At 45.0% G+C, this 18,188-nt stretch overlaps 1 protein-coding gene across 2 annotated transcripts in view; it reads right to left on the bottom strand.

The window, feature by feature from the left end:
- The window catches only part of EPHA5 (EPH receptor A5), a 294,365-nt gene that overhangs the window by 224,848 nt on the left and 51,329 nt on the right, over nucleotides 1-18,188 (bottom strand). For both annotated transcript variants that reach the window (XM_054991243.1, XM_054991244.1), the window contains exon 2: nucleotides 16,843-17,506. In XM_054991243.1, the coding sequence (XP_054847218.1) occupies nucleotides 16,843-17,506 (664 nt within the window). The remainder of the gene's footprint in view (nucleotides 1-16,842; nucleotides 17,507-18,188) is intronic.

Here is an 18,188-nt window from a genome sequence, read left to right as displayed (position 1 = left end):
TTGTGTCATCAATATTCATTGATTCTTGAAGTTGCTTATGTACTTTTAAACTATTTGCCTGTTTCTTGGAGGCTAAACAATGGTAAATGAAAATGGACCCTACATGCCCTTACTGTAACCAAAAGATTTATATTACAACATTAGAGAGATAAATGCCCACCTTCCATAATGTAATGTATCAAGGACCTTACAACCTTATAAATATTTGAATGTATAGCATATAGACAACAACTGAATATGGACATTTTAGACATTTGGAAACTTTTTATAGATGCTAATGTGTAAACCTGCTACTATTGTGGCATATTTTTGTTTCTATTTTGTATGAAGTTTGTTTTAATTTTTAAAATTAATTAAAAAAAAAACTAGTGCAGAATACAAGTTTTCAGACAATGCCCTGTTACCAAATCTCATGGCCGTTTTTGTCCTCCGAATGACATTGTCCTCTCCAGGCACAGCAGCAACAACTTCATCACAGATAACGGCTTACACGATTAACTAGTCAGAAGGGGTTTGGAAGATTTTAAATAGGGCATTAAAGGAGATTAAATCTTATTTATACCAGATTAATATAATTTGTGTATTCACAAATTCCAGATGAGCTCAGAAATGCATGTTATTGGATCAAAATTAAATCACAAACATGCCATCAGTATGCAATTCTCTTCCATTGCAACACACAATAAACCCCCTTGATAGGGCAGCGTTTATAAAAAGATTATCAAAGGGCTTAAGCAGGCAGCTTACAGGAACTGCCATTTCAGCCATGCTTGTATTAATGTTGTGCTTTAGATTTTGGCTCCAGAGTCCAGAAACTGTAAGCTCTGCATTTATTCTCTTTTACTGTAAGAGAAGATGGTCAATTCTGCATCCTCTCTGTAAGAGAAGATGATCCTAAGTGCATTTTCTTCCTATTCTTACAGAAAGAAAGAGGCCATATCAGTCTAATACTGATTGCCAAGTAAAGGCACCTATACTCCATTTTCATTTTCATTATCTTTCAAGTAATCAAAATTTATTGCAAGAATACTCCACCGCAAACTATACTTTAACACTTGCTTTTAAGACACAAGTTTGTGGCTCTAAAGAAAATAAAACCTGCATACTTTACATTAATGCTCAGTTTTAAGTACACTTTAAATATGTAAATAGCTTTTTCAGGTCTTATATATTATTTTCCAGCTGCATCTGCTCGCCAATGTTTTTTCAGGCTTAGTTTCATGTTGGGTAGCCTTCTTAGAATCCAGTAGAAAGCAAGATTTGGGTCCATTAGCACCTTTATGATGAAATAACAACAACATTCAATTTATATACTGCTCTTCAGGGCAACACCCACTAAGAGCGGTTTACGAAGTGTGTTATATTATCCTCCCGACAATCACCTCGTGAAGTGGGTGGGACTGAGAGAGCTCAGAGAGCCAGTTTGGTGTAGTGGTTAAGAGCAGCAGGACTCTAATCTGGAGAGCCGGGTTTGATTCCCCCACTCCTCCGCTTGAAGCCAGCTGGAGTGACCCTGGGTCAGTCACAGTTTCTAGGAGCTCTCTCAGCCCGACCCACCTCACAGGGTGATTGTTGTTGTAGGGATAATAACAACATACTTTGTAAATCACTCTGAGTGGCTGTTAAGTCATTCTGAAGGGCGGTATATAAATCGATTATTGTTGTTGTTGTTGAAACTGTGACTGTCCCAAGGTCACCCAGCTGGCTTCAAGCAGAGGAGGGGGGAATCAAACTTCAGATTAGAGTCCTGCCACTCTTAACCACTACATCAAACTAGATTTTCAGGGTATGCACTTTAGAACGGACCTTTGGACACTTACTGTGAAGGGTCCTTCTCCTCTGAGGAAAGGAGGACATCTTGGGTGATTCCCACCATCCAATCAGGGAGGCAGGAACTCATTTTCTTCCTCTTCCTGCCTGGTGTGTGGGACAGCCTCTCTCTTCAGTTCAGGTGACTCCACAAAGCAGTAACATTGAATTTATCATTCAGCAACTGTCAATACTGAAAGAAAAAAACACCTGTTGCATTAACATGTACTGTAAATAAAGCATAACCCGGAGGAGGTAGAAGAATGAGGCAGCAGGGTAGAGAAGGACGGAGACCCAGGGAAGGCAAGATGTCCTCCTTTCCTCAGAGGAGAAGGACCCTTCACGGTAAGTGTCCAAAGGTCCGTTCTCCCTCTGAGGCAGAGGACATCTTGGGTGCTCCCAAAGCAGTTTCCAGTTTCTGGGTGGGATGTGGTCTTCGTCCACGATCATGCACTGCAGTACTTTTCCACTACAGTTGGTGTCCGCTGAATCATATAGATTCGATTTGTAGCATCTTAATAAGGTCAAGACTGAAAACCTGTTGCTGCCTTGCAGACTTCTTCTACAGAAGTGTTCCTGTGTAATGCTGCACTGGTAGTAGCACTCCCCAAAGAGTGAGCTGCTATTCCACAAGGAACCTCTATGAAGAGAGTTTTTAGGAGTTTCGATAGTGTATGTTTTGCTATTGGCACCTACCACTGCCGAAAACATTTTCTTCCCCAAACAGAGCGGAGATATATTTAAGAACAGTAAGACTGACTTTCTAATTTGCACTATTTGGAGCAGATAGGCCTTGAGCCTCCTTCTGACATCTAGGTTATGTCAGAGGCTCTCCCTAGTCTATTTAGGGTACAGGTAGAAATATGGTAGCCTTATCTCTTGCGAACTATGCAGTTTGGAAAACGCTTTTGGAAGACAGTACGAGGCATCACCTTACCATTCGGAAAGATACAGAGTTCAGGTCTGACTAAATCTTCTGGCAGACACAAACATAATAAGGAAGATAGTCTTCATTCTCAGCCTTCTCAGGGGAACACCCTTGACCGGTTCAAATGGATGTTTGGTCAGGGCTGTGTAAAATGTCTACTGAGGAATAAGAAAGATAAATAAGAGATAAGGAGAAAAAAGGCAGCAGAGCTCGTCTGCTGAAGAACTGCTCTCCCTGGTGGCAGGAACAGAACTGGAGAGAGAGGGTGGTCCCACATGCCAGACAGGTAGAGGCGGAAAATTAGTCCCTGCCTCCCTGATTGGACGGTGGGAATCACCCAAGATGTCCTCCGCCTCAGAGGGAGAAAGTCAAAGTTCTCTAATATCTGACAAAGGGAGCTTTGACTCTTAAAAGTGCAAACCCTGAAAATCTAGATAGTCTTTAAGGTGCTAATGGACTCAAATCTTGCTTTTCAGGGCTAGTAACTAATAGTTACCACACATTCCCTTCTGCCTTGGGGTTTTCACAGTGAAGGAAAACAAAATCTGAGTTTATTTTATGTATGTATGTATGTATGTATGTATGTATGTATGTATGTATGTATGTATGTAGTTAGTTAGTTAGTTAGTTAGTTAGTTAGTTAGTTAGTTAGTTAGTTAGTTAGAAAGGCAGACTATAAAGCTAGCTAGCTGACTATAAAGCTTCCCACGATCCAGTAAGCTCATCACTCGATCAAAGAAGGAAACTGGGTTGGTCTGACAAGATCTGTTGGGAACAAAACCACGTTGACTTCCCAGATCAATAAGCGGTCCTTCAGATGCTTACAGATTGATCCTTTTAAAATCTGCTCTAATATCTTCCCAGCAACAGAAGTCAGACTGACCGGCCTGTAGTATCCCAGGTCATCCTTCTTCCCTTTCGTAAAGATTGGGATAACATTCGCTCTTCTCCAATCTTGTGGCACATCCCCAGTCCTCCAGGAGGCCTTGAAGATGATGGACAGGGATTCTGCAAGTTCTCTAGAAAGTTCTTTCAGCACTCTTGGGTGCACCCCAACCGGCCCAGGGGATCTGTATTCATCCAGTGTAGCCAGGTGCCTCTCCACAACCTCTCTGTCAATGTCAACTACACCCCCCCCAGGTGTCCTACCATCTCTAGATGGGCTTGAGTTCTTCAGGGAGAAAACATTACTGTGCCATGGATCCAGGTGGCCACATCGGCCATGTCAAGGTAGGGGCCATCTTCCAGAGTGGTCTGAGTTTGGGGAAGGCCTTTTTTTTGCAGCAACTACTTTCAGGACAAGGGACAGTCATGCGGTCTACAAGTCTAAATAACAAACAGAACTAGGTGAGTGGGGCTCCACCTCATGAGACTAAACTAATGCACACAAATATCAGTGGGAGAAACAGACTGTTCTATTGTAAGGCATACTATAAAAACACTGCACAGATAACAAAATCTAAAGCACCACAGCTCAGAAAAAAAACTGTATGAAGGGTTCTGTGACAGGTACAAACTTTGGAAAGTTGGGCAGTGTTCCTGTGAAGCGCTAAGAGACATGCACTGAAATGACCCAACATCAGCCACTTCCTTCCAATTTCCTTGCCATCAGCTCTGTCAAAAGAAGTCTGAGCTGTCACAATGAACAAACATGTGCCCCTCCGCTTGCTCTACATGGCCAGCAATATGATCAGAGCAAGTATGCAAGACCATCAACCCCAGTTAAGCAGATAAGTTGTGACATATGAAATCATGCTTGAGCTGAAAGAGCCTGAAAATAAAAGGGGAGGAAAGAGAACGAGGTCACCTAAAAATCTTTCCAAAAAGGGGGGGGGACCCAGTAAAGCCTACCAGTTTTGAATTGGAAAAGTGGGAAACTCTCTTATTGGAAAGGGGGAGAGAAGAGTCTAGAATTCAAGTGGGTAGGAGGCCTATGTCGGAAGATCTTCTACAAAGTTAAAGTTATTTTTTTCACATGAGCTTCTGGATAGTGCCCCGCTAAAGGAAGTACAGTAAACACAGATTCCTCTCTTGCCTGTGTTCTATTTCGGGCCAACTTTTAAAAAAGTGTATCCGAGGGAAGTGGCTTCTTACTCAAGTGAAGGTTTAGTGTTTTGGTAGCATGCACACCATAGTTCTTCTCATATTGCTTTTCTTCTTCCAATACAAATGATTGTTATTTTCTGTTATAATTCAATGCATCACCCAACCGGGCCTGAAAGACAGTTGTTGGTTCCAAAGTGTTTGCACAAGGAACTGCTGACAAACTCAGGAGGGGGCAGCCCTCCCTCCATCAGGGCTGCTTCACATGAACGCCGAATGCTCGTGCCGCTTCTCCCCTCTCAAAACCCCGTTTTCCATCTATAATAGTGCAAGTAAAATCCTTCATTTTGAAACATGACGATTTGGTTTGGAAGATTTTATTTCAAGCAAAATATTCATAAGTGATATAACCAGGGCTTTTTTTCAGGGGGAACGCAGTTCCGGAACCTCTTGAAAATGGTCACATGGCTGGTGGCCCCGCCCCCTGATCTCCAGACAGAGGGGAGTTGAGATTGCCCTCCACGCCGCCCGGCAATCTCAACTCCCCTCTGTCTGGAGATCAGGGGGCGGGGCCACCAGCCATGTGACCATTTTCTCTGAGGGCAACCCACTGAGTTCCACCACCTCTTTTCCCAGAAAAAAAGCCCTGGATATAACTTTAAAAAAACAGGTATCACCCAACTCCTTCCCCTTTTCTGAAGTACATGCTACTTTTAGAGAACTGTTTAAGAGTAATTTTTTAAAAATTGTTTTCTTCTTGTTCTTCAGATCTGATTTCTTATTTATTTTTCATTTAAAATAAAATTGCACCAATTTAAAAGAGGCAAAGTAAGAAAGCCTTTTTACTATTTTCACCTTGATGATACACCAAGTCAATATTTTCCTTGGGCAACATTTCTTGATGGCCCCAAGTTCCCTTTCTTAGCCAGATACTATCTGAACAGTGTATTTGTGAAGCTGGGATTATTTACCCCAGTGTAAATCACTTTACACTCATTTGCACTTCATTTGCTGCATCGTTTCCAGGTTGCTCACTTCAGAGAGAGCCTCTCTGATCTCTTAATCTGCCTGGAGACTTCTTCAGAGTCTATGAGGCTGGACAGGACTATACTCATAGAGCCACAGCCAGGAGCCGTTTTTTGTTCTACCCCTGTGGTGGTATCCTGTGTGATACAGTCGTATCTTCTGGGGAAGAACCTCGGCAGCTTTTCATTCAGAAAGTCTCCCAAACCTGTAAACTATATTCTGAAAAACACCCTGAAACTCCAAGGCCCCCACTCCCTGGTGAATGCATTGGGATTGGCGGTGGCTGATCCAGTCCACTTGCATGTTGTCTGCACCACTGATGCGCTCTACAACCAACTGCTAGATGTATCCTCATTCCTTTGCTGTGTTGCCATCGATTCAGCCTGCACTAAAATGGCCAAGGAGTTTGACTTTTAAAATTTTTTTTAAAAAGAGGGAACACCACTTGCAAGCGGCAGGAAAGGGCCCTTTAAACGATTAAATGCCCCTTTCCCTGCTGCTAAACAGCCAGAAAGGGGCATTTAAACCCCACGAACTATGAACTGGTTCGGGAACTTGCCCCAGTTCGTGGGAGTTTGTGGTTCCTGGTTCGTGGAAACTGACGAACCACGAACTGCATGGTTCGGGTTTTTTGTGGGTTTTTTTGTGGTTCGTGCCCATGTCTAGTAAGAACTAAATTCACTCAGAATTTTTCTCTACAAACCGAGGCAAGAAAAAGACCGAGTGGGGGTTCCCTCACAAGACGGAGGCAGAAGGTTGGAACCCAACTCTGCTTCCAGATCTGACGAGAGGAGCTGCCATCTGCCCAGGCTTCCCTACTCCTAGACAGAATCACATTTTACTTACAAAGCGCCTAATAAAAACAAGTCACCAGTTAGAGATAGTTTGACCACTAACTCAGTTTTACAAATATAACTACAAATGATTAGGCCTAGCTTGCCTGGCTCGATGTACCACATAACTATTTGTGATTTAAACGTGAAGAGCCACTATAGAAAACTTCCCTGGCTGATCACCTGAAAAGCAATCCTTACTCACCAGATGCGAGGAGTCAAGTGTGTTAATATGCGACACAAACGCCTAATAACCAAATTATTATATCCCATGGAGCTTTAACCATACCTGTCCTTTAAAAAACTAACACACAATACAACAAATTGACATTGCTGCCAAAATATCAGAACAATCCAAGATGTCTCCGCTGTTCCAGAAACACTACACTTAACCATTACGTAGACCCCCAACATCATGCAGTTTTCTCAAGGACAGAAAGACTGGGGAAATCCCAGTGAAGCTGCCAGCTAAAGCTGCAACTTTTCTTCCAACCCTAACAAACGACTTTTGCTGAATTGCCAACATTTCAGAATTGTTTTCTTCTGGGCCACAGTTCCGTCAGAGGCAGCAATTCAGCAGGTTAAATTGAGATTGTTATGGAAAGTGTGTAATTAACATTAATTAATTTTCAGATCATGATGTTTATAAGCACTGAATATAGTGTTCACCCAGCCATTTCAGTGTAATCGGAAAAAAGGTACCCAAGGTATTAGAGTAATGGGAATTGTGTTCCTTCCACTTCTGTTTCCAAATGCAGAGCTCTCCACATACGCAAGATTTCCATCAATTTTTTTTCCACACTATACAATCACCTCCCAATAGAACAATTAATGGAAAGGGTTTTTTATCCTCTAGACTTGATCTGTTTTTGCGCAATCCCCTTGGGTACAATCTTCCATTTAAAAAAAAAAGAAAATACTCATGAATAGCTCTCAAGCCTATTCAGATTAGCAGACTTAGGCCAGAAAAATACAAAGAATTAGAGAGGAAGTTGCTCCATCCCTTTTAAAGGATTTTAAAGGGGGGGGGGGGTGAGATGCATGGTAAGGTTACGACCACGACTTCCCTAACATTTCTCCACTATGGAAACCATCTACAATTTCAAAGCCATTTTCAGGAAGCATCCCAGCTGAAAAGAACTCAAGTATTCAGCAGCTCCCAAGAGATTTTCTGCTCTTCTGAACAACTGCTCCGTATCACTTCCGAGTCCACATTGCCCAAAAGACAGTGCAAGATTCTCAACTAGAAGACTTTTGTGCAACGGCTGCTCTTCTCAGGAGGGCTTTATATTTTAAACAATTCAAACTTAAAACAACATTCAAAATGGTATACAAATAATACACACACACAGTAGAATTGTCCGCAATCCCTTTCCTTTTATTAAAGCAACTTTCTGAACCATTTCACTATAGTATATTCCTATTACCTTTGTAAAAATGTCCTCCTGAATAATTCAGTTTTGCATCCTTTTTGGAATGCCAGGAGAGTGGTAGGTTTCCTGACTTCTTCAGGCAGGCCACTCCGTAAGGCGGGTGCCGGAATACAGAAGAGATGTGTATGGATAGGTGTTGATCTGACTGAATTGCCGGGTGGCACCCACAGAAGGCCCTGTTCAGATGAGCGAAGCTGCTGCAGTAGAACATACCAAGAGAGGCGGTTCTGTAAGATACGCCAGACCAAGGCCATAAAGAGCTTTGTATGTGATAGTCAATACCTTGAATGAGCTTGGTAAATGACAGACAGCCAATGAAGCGATTGCCAAATGGGAGCCATATTCATGGTCCTCCTAATTCCCAATAATAACCAAGCTGCAGCTATCCAACTGGAGTCTCCGAGTTAACTTAGAGAGGAGACCTACAGAAATAATGTCTCCATGTTACCATAGCATGGATTCGGGTAGCCAGATGGTCTGTGTCAAGGCAGGGGGCCACCTCACAGGCTAGAATGAGTTCATGGAAAGCATTTTTCGCAGCTGCCTTAATCTGCTTTTCTAGCAGCAATGCTGGATCCAGTATAACCTCGTCTCTTAACTGAGTCTGCAAGGGTCAGACAATGTCTTACAAGATCGTTGACTTCCCAACCAGCACCACTTCCATCTTGTCTGGGTTCAGTTTCAGTTTGTTTGCTTTCACTTGTTTGAACATAGCTGTCAAGCAGCAACCCATGATCTCTGCTGCATCCTACAGTGATTTGGATAGTGAAATATAGAGCTAGGTGTCATCTGCATACTGATGGTATCCAATTTCATAGCCACAAATGAGTCCTCCCAAACCTTTACATAGAGATTGAATGACATGGGAGATAAGATTGCATCCTGTGGAACCTCATAAGATCATTCCCACTCTGGAGATAGCTGGCTTCCAACTACAACCCTCTGAGTCTCTTCTACGAGAAACAATTTAAGCCAGTCCAAGGCACATCACTTGTCTCTGCCTCTAAATTCCTCAACAAGATGGCATAGTCTACTGTATCAAAGGCTACAGATAGATCCAGGAGGAGCAACAAAAAATGTATGGCCTTTGTCTATATTCAGGCAGAGATCATCAACGAAAGCCACCAGAGCCATCTCTGTCCCATAGCTTGGCCTGAATCCAGACTGGAAATGGTCCAAACCTCTAGAGATCCAAGAAAACCTGAAATTGGTCACTATTGCTCTCTCAATCTCTTTGCTCAGAAAGGGCAGATTAGAGACAAGGTGGTAAATGGCCATGTCATTTTTGTCTAGGGATTATTTTTTAAGTACTGGGCTGATTACTATCTGTTTGTGTAGCCAAGGGTTAGGGTTAGGCACTGAGTTAATGACTGATTTACAATAGAACTCAAAGGCTCGTTTATGTGGTGCTTACATGATTTTAACAGCCAAGATGAGCAAGGGTCTAGGGCATAGCTTAGTGGCCTTCACAGATGCACCACCTGCCTCCTGATAATAACCAGGTTGCAGGCATTCAGCACTAACTGGAGTCTCGGAGGTGATATTAAGGGGAGACCCATTATAGCAGTCTAGCCTCTATGTTACTGTGGTGTGAATGCAGGTGGCTAGATCATGCAAGTCAGGTTAGGGTTCAATCTTGCAAGGAAAACTTAGCTGGAAGAAAGTGAATTTTTGCAGCTGCATTATTTTGCTTTTCCATTATTATATTATATTATAGTATTATATCCAGTTTAACCCCTTAGACTCTTAAATGAATCAGCTGAATCCCACCAAAGGTGGGGAGCACAATGTCCTTCGGAACCTCAGCCTTCACAACAAGCATTATCTCCATCAGGATTTAGCTTTACATAGATATTGAATAGCCTGGGGGGTAGGACTGTTCCCTGTGGAACTCCACAGCCAATGACTAGTCTCCAACGGCAATTCTTTGAGATTGGCCCATGAGGAATGATTTGAACAGTCCAAAGCACATCCCTGATACATACTTCTGCCTCCAAATGCCTCAAGGAGGCATGGCCCTTATATTCAGAAAGAGACCCCCAATAGCACCATATTCATCTCATAGCCCTACCTGAAGCCAGACTGAAAAGGGGGGAGTCATCTGAGATGACCTGATGTTGGTCCACTACTGCTCTCTCACTTTGCCCAGAAAGGACAGATAAGAGACTGGACAATAACTGGCCACATCATTTTTCTGCAGGGATGGTTTTTTAAGTAGTGCATGGACAACTGCCTCTTTGGGTGTCTGAGGGATGGCGCCCTGAGTTAGTGATTGATTTATGATGATATAAGGGATCACTGATGTACTCTTTACATGATTTTAACAGCCATGATAGGCAAGGATCCAAGGCACAAGCAGTGGTATTCACAGAGTCTGGGATCCTCCTACATCCATCACAGAAACTGGGTCTGCCTGGTCCATAAATAGATCAGAGAATTATTAACCTGTTAGATGCACCCTGCTTATCTGCCATGTGTGCCTATTATACTCTATACCGTATTCTGAGCCGCTGAGAATGTGTAAAGAAATATCTGTGTAGCTGTCTAACTGTGTAGCTGTGAATCAGGTGGCTACTTTCCCTTTCTCAACTGGCCTGGGAAAGTGTCCTTGAAGTGCCAGTCGGAGCCCCATCTCCCTGAGACATGAACTGAGCTCATCCTTGCCTTCCCCTTCCCTACCCCCTCCAACCTCCTAGGCCCTGCGCGCCTAAATTCTAACGGTCCTTATCCCAGGGCGGAAACCTTTCCCTATAACTCACATTGCTTTCCCCCTTTACGTCACTTCTGCCAATGCTGCTGTCTGAGTGCCATGATACTGATGGATCTCTAATAAAGAAACTTTAACTGGACTCTTGAAGTGTCTGCAGTGAAGTAACTGAGGATCTAACTGGCAGCGCCTGACATAACCATTTCTTCTGTCTGACTTGTGTTACAACCAGCATCCAGATCAGAGTGTATTCACAATATTTCATCAGCAAAAGAACTTTGCAAAACTATCCCAACACATTGTCTGTTCCTGAGGCAATAAACTCTCTGATTTAGGAGTCAGCAGATGTTGAGATACCTTAAACGACTGGAATGGTCATGATCTGGTTGATGCAGTGGAAGATAAGAGTGATGGTACATACAGTGACACATGGACTCCCCACAGGACAGCTGAGAATAGGTCCCATTCAAACAACTTTGTTTCAGTCTCTGGCTATTTAAAACAAGTGCCACAGGAAGATCTGCTGTTCCTCCACAGTGTGCATGTGATGCAAGCATCCAGACAATGGGTAGCAGGGGACTGGGAACAAGTGGGGACTTCAGAGTGGCAAGGCTACAAAGGGGAAGAGGGAGCCCTGGCCCTCCCCACTGGCAATTCCTTCAAAGGCCACATGGTGGTGGTGGTGGGTACCAGGGAGAAGGGCTGAAAGTCCCTCAGAGGGTCCGGAGGAACCAGGTGGTTGGCATGTGCCAGGCGGAGACGTGGCCTGACACTCGTTCATTCCCAGATGCCTCAGAGGGCAAGATGGGACAGTGCTCACAGAACAGAAGGACTGTTCTGCTACTGTGTGGTATAGTGGTTAGAGTGTCAGACTAGGATCTAGGAGACCCAGGAGCAAGTCACTGCTCTGCCATGGCAGCTCACTGGCTGACCCTGGGCCAGTCATACTCTATCAGCCTAACCTACTTCGCAGGGCTGTTGTGAGGATAAAATGGAGGAGAGGAGAATGCTGTGAGCCACTCTGAGTCCCCATTGGGGTGACATTAAGTTTTGGTGTAGTGGTTAAGAGCACAGGACTCTAATCTGGAGAACCAGGTATGATTCCCCACTCCCCCACTTGTAGCCAGTTGGGTGACCTTGGGTCAGTCACAGCTCTCTCAGACTTTGCCCAGCCCCACCCACCCCATTGTTGTGTGGATAATAATAACACATGTTTTAAACCACTCTGAGTGGGAGTTAATCGACCTGAAGGGCAGTATATAAATTGAATGTTGTTGTTATTGTAACCTTGGGCCCATTTCTGTTCCGAACTCTTGCAAAAGCATCCACTGATGCTAGGAAGGATGAGGAGCTACATTTCCAATTCACCAATGGACACTCCTATGGGGAGGATTTAAGAGAGGCGTTCCCCCAATCCCTCCATCAGAAGAGGAAATCCAGGGAGGGACGGGAAGCCAATGGCAATGGTAGCTGAAGAGCTTCAGAAGAACTTGAGTTGGACTTGAGTTGCTCAAATTTACGTTCAAGTCCTCTTTATTCCAAGATGGGCACCATCATTCTCAGAAACAACCCATGTCACAGATGCTATAATCTGGCATGCAGTAACCAACTACGGATTAAGGGAAGCAGCCAGTCAGTATTCCTGGTATCTAACTGTTATTATAACATCTGTAGCAATTTCAGATGTGTGAATAATTAAGGAAAGGCAATTTTAGTAATGTTTTGCTCAGTAGCAACAATTCATTGCTGGCTGTTTTGAGACAGCACATGGTAAATGGGCTGTGCTGGGGAATCAGTATGAACTACCAAGAAATTCCATTCATTAAATAAACGCAAATTGACTGCACGAGCAATGCACATTTTACAGGTGAATCACACGAGATGGAGCACATATCCCATGTACTGTCAGAATGCCCCAAGCAGTGCAGAATCAGTCAGCCACATGCCTCATTCTCCAAACAGAGTGACGTATTAAGCACATTGCTGCCAATTAACCATTTTAGGAAACAGAGGCAGCAATAGGGGTGTGCACCCGAAAAAAATTCAGCTTTCCTGCTTCGGGTTTACTCGAAGCAAGAAAGCGATTTGTAATAACCCGACAGCCAAAGCAGCAAGCCGCTTTGGATTCAGGTATTTAAATCACTATGGTATGCTCCATAAAGATCAGAGCATACCGAAGTGAGGGGGGAAGCTGTCTCTCAGCCCCATCCCACCCCACCCTCACCCCAGTTAGTCCCCCTGTCCCCCACCCCTGTCCATGGAAGGCCGCCACCGCCTGCATCGCCGCTGCTGCCGCCGCCACCTCAGCAGCCAGCTGGGCAGTGAGGAAGGCCAGAGCCGGCGCCTCCACTGCCCACGCCACTGCCACTGCCGCTACAGTGGCCAGCTGGGCAGCGGGGAAGGCCAGAGCCCACGCCTCCGCCGTCCATGCTGCCGCCTCTGCCATTGCAGCAGCCAGCTGGGCAGCGGGGAAGCCCAGAGCCAGCACCTCAGCTCCCCACGCCGCCACCTCTCCCACTGCAGCAGCCAGCTGGGAGGTGGGAAAGGCCGGAGCCGGCACCTCCACCGCCCATGCACCACCTCCGCCACTGCAGTGACCAGCTGGGCACCAGGGAAGGCCTCCACCGCCTGCGCTGACACTGGGAAGGCCCAAGTAAGTGGGGTGGTGGGAGGAAACCTTTTTAAAAGGCCCTGAAACTTCCTGAAGCGACCCGAATAACTTCAAGAAGCTTTGATTCGGGGTTTCCGAATCTTTACAGAACAGCTCCAATTCGGGGATTTCCCCCGAAAAGGAAACCCAAAGTGCACAGCCCTAGGTGGTAATCGCTGCCATAGGTTAAATAAAAAGATAACTTTCAGAAAGCGCAAGATGCTGCAGCTCAGTTTTATGTTACCTTTCCAAGCAGGAAAAAAATACATTAACAAACAAATTGAGGGTCGGGTTGCAGCCAGCATATATGCACTCCCATTTTTCAAATACTGGCCAAGTACTAAATCTGCAAAATGACCTACATCACTTGGCTTGAAGTTAAACCAAAGACTGATGAGTTTGCTATGACCTTCGCCAGCTTTTCTACAATAACCCCTGTTCTCCCCCACCCCACTCCACCCCCACCCCCCCCACCCCAGTTTTCAAGTCTCATTCCATTTGATCATTTTTTGTGGCTGTAGCTGTGGCTATCTACAAAGATCAAGCAAACTAGAAATGCCCCTGATCGCACAATCAATGACGGAGGGGGGCAGACATCAGCAAGACAGCAAGTAAGGCACAGAGCCGACCATTTCCAGATCCAAGTGCTCAAAGCCTTGGAAAGCCTTCCAGGTTCACTAGCTTGGTCCAGCAGCCACTCAATCAATAATGTTTGCTATTCTGAAGCTGCATTTTATTAGCCTCCAAACAGGCAGGTACTTGCCAGGTCGCAGGCCATCGGTTAGCTAGAAACTTGAGCTCACAAAGCATGTGCCAAAGGTGAATTCAGCCATATCTTCCCGAAGAGCCCGTTATTTATGCAAGCGAGGAGCAAGTGTCACAAAGCAGAGCAATCGTTTGCTATTTCTATAGCAAAATCCCAGGAGAAGCAATGGTTAAAAGGGGGGGGGGGGGGAGATGTCTATAGACTTCCTACACGAAAAGTTTCCCTCTCCAAAACCAAGCCCGTTTATAATCTTTTTTCTCCACAAATACCTACAAAATAACCTAAAAAAACAAAATCAGTGGGGTTTTGTGCAAGGAATAGCCAAGTAACATTTTTTCACAAATGCTAGCAGAGAACCCCTTGGGCAAATCTGCGAGCTTTCTCAGTCCTTCCTGGAAAAGGGCAAAAGAGAGGGGAGTCTCTCCAACACAATCATAAAATGCAAGTAGGGCCGATTCCAGACGGCCCTCCCCATGCCGAAACGTTGCGCGTCGTCGTGCAGAAAATGTGAAATATCGCATTTTCTCGCGCGAGTTTTGCGCGACGTCATATGACGTCGCGTGAGAAAACGCAATATTTTGCGTTTTCCGCGCAACGACGCGCGACGTTTCGGCATGGGGAGGGCCGTCTGGAATCAGCCTAGATTTGCAAGCAGCTGAAGTTCCATTATGCAAGACAAAAACCTCGAAACCTTATGCACACTATGTACAGAAGCATATTTTTAAAATTAACAGATTAGAATACCTCCTGGACCGATACAGGCATTTCTAACACATTTTGCATACATCTACAACATCTCGCAGTGTTATTCAGTGAACGGTTATGAACAAATCAGTAACAGTCTGTGCTCGAGTGTTTCGCAACCAAGAGGAGACCACGGAGAATGTGCCCAAGAGGACTTATAAATGTATTCATCACTTATGAGTACTCAAGTTATGTATAGGGAGGGATAAATTGTTTGTCCCATATTGATGACATTAGAATGAATAAGTTAGAGTACAGGATATTGAGAATATTACCAGTATTATTACTATTGAATAATATGCCAGGAATATATTAGTTAGTTGATAAGTGAAGGGAAACTGACTTAGCACTGTGTTATAATAGATTAGCTTAGAAGAGTGTGAAAGTATATGTTTAATTGACAAAGTAAGTTGAAATGAGCAGGGGAAGAATAGACAAAGGGTTGGAAAGCTGTTGGAAGTTAACAAACGGGGGGGAAAGGGAGGGGGTTAGAACTGGAATATTAGAGTATTTTGATTGTTATAAATGACAAAATATTTCTAATTCCAATAAAAAATTTAAAAAAAAAAAGAGAGAGAATGTGCCCAAGAGGCTCAGCCAGACAGCTGCCACGCCAAGAGGCACTCCAAGGGGCAGCTTCTCTCTCACACAGCGGCTGATGTGTTGGCCACCTCCTAGTCCACATGGGAGCTATCCTGCCACAGTAAAAAAGAGGAGGCAGTAGTAGCTGGGGCAGCAGTTCCCTTCAGCCCTGCTTGCGGGGCACCAAAAGAGCAGCTGTCCAGGCTGATCCAGCAGATTCTCCTGCGGACTGGATAAGAGATGAGTGCTCAGAAGTGTACCAGAATGCAAAGAAACCCAGGCACTCCCCACCTGCACTGCAGGGCACGCAGGGGTCACTTGGCACTCTCTCCTGTGCAACAGGGCAGACTGCAGGCACTGCCAACCGGATCTCTTGGGCTACACAGCAGACAGGCAGAGCTCCACTGGGCTGGACTCGTACGGGATTCAAGGGTTTAAATTCTCAACACACTTAGCAGCAGATGAAACACACAAACACAGCAACTCCCACAGTTCTAGTCTCTTATTCATGCTATACTACAAGCAAAGCAGGAGAAAGCGCACAAGACAAAAACGGCATGGAGACATTCCGCACAAAGCCATTTAACCTCCAGGAGCCTCGATAAGCAAGTCCTTCTGGAGAACTACTAAGGTCTCATTCACAAAGGTCAAAACCTGTGAGATAACAACAGCTGTCAAAATACCGGATGCTCCGGCTGCCCACAGATCAGCTGCAGCAGCCCCAGAGCAGCACGGGGCTGCCAGGAAGCAGACAGAGGGCTTCTGTCCATGAGCATCCTTTTCCTGATGCAAGGAATGCAGGTTGTGAGTATCTGCAATCCTTCCTTGAAGCATCTAGAGGAAATTCAGACATGGCCCAGCTGGAACCGCAGCCTGTTTCTCAAGTAACAGGGAGGGAGCAAAGAGGCCCCTTTAACTCGGCTGCCACTTGGCTGTTTCCACAAACAAGGATGTGCTCAGAAATCCAGAACAGGCAGTTAAGCTAAAGCCCTTTCAAAGATTCTGCATACAGGTGGCATAACATCAAACACAAGTCCAAACGTAGAATTTTGTGACCAACCCACACATGCATGTGGCACACCATTTAATTCCTCGTCACCAGACAGTTCCACAGCTAAAGGTGCAAACAGCCTGCATGGAGAAGCACCATACTGCGAGAGAGAAAGCATAGAAGCCTCATCTGTGGTGTGGTGTACGTGAAGTAAAAAGAGCAAATTAATAAGCTGGATGCTTCACATTGCCATGATGGACACGCCCCACAACAGAGAGCCAAGTTTCCCCCAAGAGCCACTAGTCACGCCATTTCTGACTGAATCCTTACCTTGACAGGTGTTGTTCTTCTCTTCATACCCCGCCTTACACAAGCATTTCCCAATTGGAACCAGCCATTCCCCTTCAGCACTGCAATGCATTCTGGGGGGTTCGTCAGTCACAGAGTGGTCCATACAAGACCCCGAAACCTCCAGCAGCTGTGAAGAATCTGCTCCAGTAATGGTGTTTGGAAAGATGGCCAGATTCTGAACCACCACAGGGCACTTCTTGTAATACACCCGAACAGAGACCAGAGCAATGCAGGCCCCCACATCCTGAAAAGCAAGGTAAAACCCCTTCTTGCTCAGAGGGCCGACGTCTCGCACTTCCGTGTTGAGTTTCATGACTCGATCTCCAAGGTCCAGCTCTGTAAAACTCTCATCTGCCGCGATGGTATCAATCTTAATGTACTGGTTCTCCTTCACGTTTCTCCCATCTTCATCATCCGACTCAAAGTAGTACATGTTAAAAGTCTCCTTACAAGTCCCAAGGCCTCCCGGAAGGCTGTTGCAGTCTCTTAGAGTGAATTTCAGTTCGATGAAGATTCTCGAGGCCCCTTCGTTGGAGATCCAGCTGGTCAGAAGCCAGTTGTTCTGACTCTGCTCCATCACTCGACACACTTGATACGTGTGGATTGGTGCATAATTTTCATCCACCTCACCTATTTCTTCCCACTAAACAATGGGAGGAGGGAGGGAAAAGAGAAAAGAAAACATGGCTTTAAAAAGGAGGAGAAACAGATTACAAATCTCTACAATCCTGGCTCTGACACTTCACTCCTGCTTAATGTGCCCAGTGCAAAATGCTGCAAAACCTGGAGCCCCCCGTTTTCTAGCAGCCGCCTTACAACAAGAGGCTGACCTGACCGCACCAGGAAAAGGAGGAATCTGGTTCTCATTGGTGCATCTGATCTCCTCCCCTTTTTCTGCATCATTCACAAGTATGCCAATTACCCTTCATTCATAAGGTTCCATGGCTGAGTCACAGCACTGAATGCAGTTCTGATACCTTGAGAATCCCTGGACACAGCCATTCCTCAGAATAAGGGAAGCAAGGGGCCCGGGCCTTAGACCCAACTGCAAATATTTCCTGTTAAGCAAGCTGAGATCAGTCAGCAGACCTGATTTCTAAGTTGCCTGCACTGGCCCATCGCCTGGCTTTCTGCGTTGCATTTTCTTCCCTTTCCAAATAGTGAACTTAGTAGTTGGAATCTTAGAACAATTTAGAACAAAAGCCACAGAATCCTATTACGGGGCAACTAAGATCACATTTCCTAGTCTTACATTCCAGGCATAATCAGGAACAACTTGCACCCTTTTAGGAAAGCAAACTGAATGTCCCTCTATTATTCATTCA

This window comes from Eublepharis macularius, chromosome 11, assembly GCF_028583425.1.
Source record: "Eublepharis macularius isolate TG4126 chromosome 11, MPM_Emac_v1.0, whole genome shotgun sequence".
Classification (NCBI taxonomy): domain Eukaryota; kingdom Metazoa; phylum Chordata; class Lepidosauria; order Squamata; family Eublepharidae; genus Eublepharis; species Eublepharis macularius.
This window is presented reverse-complemented; position numbering and strand designations above follow the sequence as displayed.